Source organism: Adiantum capillus-veneris, chromosome 14, assembly GCF_014529385.1.
Source record: "Adiantum capillus-veneris isolate H3 chromosome 14, ASM1452938v2, whole genome shotgun sequence".
NCBI lineage: Eukaryota > Viridiplantae > Streptophyta > Polypodiopsida > Polypodiales > Pteridaceae > Adiantum > Adiantum capillus-veneris.
This window is the reverse complement of record NC_140944.1, coordinates 102637374-102643211: the sequence shown is the minus strand read 5'-3', so window position 1 is coordinate 102643211 and position 5838 is coordinate 102637374. Positions and strand designations below refer to the sequence as shown.

The 5838-nt window shown below is 43.7% G+C and overlaps 1 protein-coding gene across 1 annotated transcript; it reads left to right on the top strand.

The window, feature by feature from the left end:
- Positions 1 to 202: 202 nt before the first annotated feature.
- LOC147442861 (cytochrome P450 704B1-like) lies at positions 203 to 4099 on the top strand. Its single transcript, XM_086528868.1, has 6 exons — positions 203 to 690; positions 905 to 1120; positions 1892 to 2170; positions 2289 to 2630; positions 2724 to 2924; positions 3444 to 4099. Exons 1-6 carry the CDS (start codon positions 403 to 405, stop codon positions 3618 to 3620), a joined length of 1503 nt encoding a protein of 500 aa, XP_086384994.1. The 5' UTR covers positions 203 to 402; the 3' UTR covers positions 3621 to 4099.
- The last annotated feature ends 1739 nt before the right edge of the window (positions 4100 to 5838 follow it).

Here is a 5838-nt window from a genome sequence, read left to right as displayed (position 1 = left end):
ATTGGGCCCTCAAAAAAAAGTCCCCTCCCTCTTTCCCCATCATGGGGGGAGCCCCTCTTACCAAAACATGCTCTTTCCTTTCAGGGCCGTGCCAACAAAGCACTCTACTTTTATTGACAGGGAGAATCACCGACTAGGCTAGATCCAGATTCCAACTGGATCACATTCATGATTAGAGGTGGGGCAGAGAGAGAGAGAGAGAGAGAGAGACACACACACACACACACACACACACACACACACAAAGGAGAGTGACAGGTGTGTATGAGAGCGGGAGCTTCAAATCGTTTGGAGGAAGGAGAGAGAGAGAGATGACGAGTTGGTTGGTGGTCACTGTATCAGGCTACTCGGTGAGGAGCTGAGAGAGAGAGAGAGAGAGAGAGAGAGAGAGAGAGAGAGAGCATGAGTTGGGTGGTGGCAGCGGCGGTGATAGCGAACCTGGTGGTGATATGGGTCGGTCGGCATAGATTTGCGCAGCGCCATAGCTGCGACCCCAAGACCTGGCCTCTTGTGGGCGCTCAACTGGAAACTTTTCGCAACTTCCACCGTCTGCATGACTGGCTTCTCTCCTTCTTCAGCGATCACCACCGTACCGTCAAGCTTTCCCTCATCTCCACCACCTTATTCTTCACTGTGGATCCTGGCAATGTGGAGCACATCCTCAAGGGCAACTTCCCCAACTATCCCAAGGTATTCCTCTCTCCTTTCTTGTTTCTCCTCCTTTTTCTGTGTCTGTGTTCCCCAACTATCCCAAGGTACTCCTCTCTTCTTTCTTTCTCCTATACATGCATCTTTCTTTCGGCATCCTTTGTTTCAGTCAAATGCTGCTTGGGATCCCAAGGTCTCCACCTTTTTTTTTCCCACTCGAGATTTAATCTTTGTTGTTGAACGCCGGTGATGGCAGGGAGCGAGTGCGCGCCGTGCAATGTATGATTTTCTTGGGGATGGCATCTTTAGCTCAGATGGAGAGACATGGAAGAAGCATCGTAAGGTGGCCAGTCTTGAGTTTTCAAACAGAAAGCTGCGGGATTTCAGCACAAATGCTTTTAGGGAAGATGCACTCCTCCTCGTTCAGATTCTCGACGCCGTAGCATCCTCACAGAAAATTGTTGATTTGCAAGTAATGGTCTTGTACCTTCTTCTTCACAGCATAAGCATGTAGATTCACACACACACACACACACACACACACACACACACACACACACACACACACACACATGCACGCATGTGGGCGTGCATGGTAAGTACACAACGCTCGTGGTTTGCACCATTCACAGAAAACTGAAATTTGTGATTTTCACAAGCCATGAAGGGCTTTTTAAAGAGGGCAAATGTGCATTTACGTGCGCGCACGCGCGCGCGCGCACACACACACATGTGCGCACGCACACACATGAAATGCTTCAATAGAGGACATTGCTAGCGCTTTACAAGCGGTTGCATGCATGCATGCATGCACAATAGTGGATATTGATTAAGTCTCTCAAAAAACCACCAATTGGCAGCTGTATAACAGATGCTACATTGCTAGAGAATGAATCTTGTGCATAGTCGTCGATATTGATAAGAGGCCTATGTTGTGCGTTGCCATTGAAAAGACCTTGCAGAGTAGTCAGGATGTAAGGATGCAGAGTTTGAACTACGATGGGACATTGGTTGTACGCGTTGCATGCAAAGAGGGTTACATCAAACCAAAAATGTGAGAATGCAAGCATGCAGAGTTTGAACTACGATGGGACATTGGTTGTACGTGTTGCATGCAAAGAGGGTCAATGACATAGTTCCAAGATATGTGTCGAGCATACTCATCAGAGGCATTGCTGTTACGATGTTTGGAAGAGACTTAAATTAGAGATACTGCCTGAATTGGTTGGTTTGATACCTGCAGGACCTCCTTATGCGAATGACGTTGAACTCGATTTGTAAAGTGGGGTTCGGAATCCAAATTGGAAGCCTTTCCCCAGCTCTTCCAGATGTACCCTTTGGAAGATCTTTTGACACTGTGAATGAAATCACTGCTACTCGTCTCTTCAATCCATTATGGGAACTCAAAAAGGCTCTCAACATTGGTGATGAAGGAGTCTTGAAGCAGGAAGTGGAAGTTTTAAATTCCTTCACAACCAACGTCATTCAAAAGAGGAGAGTGGAGCTAGAAGGAAAAGATGAGGTGAAGTTATGGTTAAGGAAGCTATCGAATCTCTTATTTTCTGTTGTTTATTTCTTTCTTTCTATGTTATCTCTAATATTCACATGTTTTTAGGCCTAATTCTCTAATTGTGCCACAGGGGAGAGCAGACCTCTTGTCACGCTTCATGGCTTATAATGAAGGGCAACCGGGGGCATTCAGTGATAAAGAGCTACGGGATGCTATCTTAAATTTTGTGATTGCAGGGCGAGATACGTCGGCTATCACTTTGTCTTGGTTCATTTATTGTATGTGCAACCACCCACATGTTGCAGATAGGGTGTTTGAAGAGACGGTGGAGGTGTTAGGCTTGCAAGAAAAGACTCAGAATTACAGCTTTGAGGAGGTTGCGGAGAGAATATCGTATGAGGCACTTGGCAAAATGCACTATTTGCATGCTGCATTGACGGAGACACTGCGACTTTACCCTGCGGTTCCAAGAGTGCGTTAGTCATTCTTCATTCTGTGAAGTAATGTTGCTTTTTGCATTCATCATTGTCTTGTAAGGGCTTGAGGCTCTGATGATAAAAAACAGGATGGAAAGCTTGCTGCGGGTGATGACATTCTTCCAGATGGCACTCGCGTGAAGCGCGGGGATCGAGTCGCCTATGTCCCGTACTCGATGGGTCGAATGGAGTTTCTGTGGGGGGCTGATGCATTGACTTACAATCCGGATCGCTGGCTGCAAGATGGAATCTTCCAACCAGAGTCCCCCTTTAAGTTTTCAGCCTTCCAGGTAAATTGGCTATATCTTGTAGGTTTTGCACTGTCTCTATGTTTTGTAGGTTTTTTCACATTCAAATTTTCAAATTTTGTAGGTGGGATTACGCCAAACCTAGGTTTTTTTTCAAGCATTGCGCAGTTCTAATAGCTTCCCCCCTTTTTAATTTATGCTGCATGGAACATGTGTATGCATTACTTAAAGATGCTTGGTTGCGTGTGTACGTATGATCAGACACGCACACTTCCACACTTACCACACTTCCACACACCGGCTTTTGCGAAAATTGATTCTCTAACGTTACAGAGTTTCTTTCTATGCTTTTGGAAGAGGAACTTTCTAGAAATTTGAGCTAATTTTTCATATTTTCACATCATCGTTTTAGGTGGAAATTTTTCTTTTCACATGCGTGCACACTCCCGTGTTTGCAAAAAATAATTTTCTAACCATACAAAGTTCCTTTCTATGCTTTTGAGAAGAGATGACATGAGCAAACCTAATGAACATGTCAAACCTAATGAATTTTGAATGTAGGCGGGACCGCGTGTGTGCTTGGGCAAGGAGTCTGCCTACTTACAAATGAAGATGACAGCCGCATTGTTGTTGTACTTCTTTACATTCCATATTGTTCCCGGACATGTCGTGAAATATCGTGTAATGCTGGTGATGCCCATGGCCAATGGGCTTCGTGTGCGAGTTTCGCACAGATAATTTGTTCCTTTTTATCAAACTTGTACAGGTTGCTCTTTCTATCAGAGCTATATAGTTCACCCACATCTTTCAAAAAAGAGTACTTCAAAGCCAATATTTCAATGGTCTAGTGGTGGGAAACATGGTAGTCTTGTGAGGAGACCTCATCTTTGTTGTTGGCTGAATGAGACGCTTTCTCCCCAAAGGCTTATCAAAGTTGGCGTTTAGTCTAACTAGTACGGCCGGCTGTAGCCTTCGTGTCGCAGATTGCAACACATGTAAAGGGCTCCCCCTTCCGCCATATTATTTAGTCTAATATTGTAATTGAAAATGGCTTTCAGTAAGCTGGGGCTCCCTCATGAGTCAAAAATTCGGGGTGATCCTATCTAAATATAACTATATATTATCCATGAAGCTGATAATAAGCTAAATTGTATTGTTCAATAGTTTTTTGGCATGCTAAAATATGCCTTTAAGAGTAGGAAGGGAGTAAAGGCCTACAGATGTTTGTATGCATTTGTTTATTAGTGAATGGATCCCGGCTCCCTTTGTTAAAGGGCCTCGTTGGATTTCCTTTGCTATAATGCTCAGTTGAGGCTTTACCTTGTTACAAAGAGATTATAAGCAAAATTAGCTTGTTAGAGCATCTCCCTTGGTGCTAAACTAAACTTAACCTGTGCTTTAGGTTTCAAGACCATTATGTGTTTCACAAGGTAAACTTAGAGAAGGATATGTTTTGTGCAGAGGATATCAGATTATTAGGCCATCTCAAGATACAAGAAAAAGGAGGGATGAGTCTATAGTAGTGTTTTAGATCAATTGAAGGTGGTCTCCCTTACCAAGTGCTCTCGAAGGGCACATCGAAGTTTTAAGAGGGAGCAACCCCTTTTCCAAAAATTGGATGCCTTTTTTTTTCTTTCGTACCAAAATTGAAAGGGATTTTTTTTTTTCTGAAACAAATCTAGCACTATATACAACTTAATTAGGGTTCTATTTTCAATTCTCAAGGAAAGTTATTAGTTCTATATAAACAACTAGTAAATTTTGCGTCTACTTTATAAACAACTACTTCAATTTTGCGTCCTTTCAATTAGCATCAATGCTATTAAGTCTTCCCAAGGTGGAAAGCCAAGGACTTTTTGTGTCCATATGAAGAGGTGGTGGATTTTATATTGGTACATTTGTCTCTTTTCTTTTATCTTTGGACTACATAAGTAGTCCTTAGTAAAAGGTGGATTTTGGGTGCAATTTTGAACCATTGGAAAAAGCTTGTTGATTAATGCCACATGGCAAGTTAATGGTGATAATAAACTTTATTTTAAATTATTTCTTTTAAGGCACTTGTGAGAGGGTCTTGACATTTGTGTACCTCTCTTTAAAGAGGAGTATTAACATTATTTTTTATGCTTTTGTAATATATTGTGGTGTGTGGTCGTAGTACTACGTCCGACCACCTAGTGTGGGAGGACACATGTTGGTTCTTGGTGTACAACCATCTTGGCATCTTAACGTAGAAGCTAATATAAGGAGTAGCCAAGCACTTTGCAAGGCAAGCCTATTTGGTCCAATCCTGAGGACATCACATTGGTGGAGGAGACGGGCACATTTTCTTGAATCCCTTTCTTGATTTGCAGTGAGTTCGTTGATGGCTTTTAGTTTAGAACCAGATTAGCAGCTTCGATTCTCTGTAGCCCCAATCGGCCAGGCTTGAGAAGGGTGATAACATCGTGAGAGAGCTTGTTGCCCTGCACACTCAAAAGTGCATGCCCAGGCTCACAAGCCCTTGAGCCTCAAAGCTCAACCGCACTGTCACCCTTGCTCCTGATACTTGCCCCCAGAGAGAGAGAGAGAGAGAGAGAGAGAGAGAGCTGGTATGGAGGCCGCAACTCCCTTGAACTGTGGCGCGTGATTAGCACCATCGGGGTTTTCAACTCCTGCACGTTCAATTTGCGGAACTCAAGATTAGTGTTTGTCCTACTGCAGCCCACCACGACTACAACACAGACGTCAGCCAATATCTCCCTGCAGACCATCCAATTAGTGAAGGAAGAAGCCTCTGCTGCAGCACCATGGGTCCCCGTCACACTCTCCTATGCCAGGTCAATTTTCACAATCATCTGGAACTCTATTCACGGAGGCATAATATTGTGCTCTTTAATGGCCGTGTGCTCTATTGCTAATTGATTAGGCGGCAAGAACGTTCCTGCTGCTTTGAGCGAACCGGAGAATAAGCCTTTCA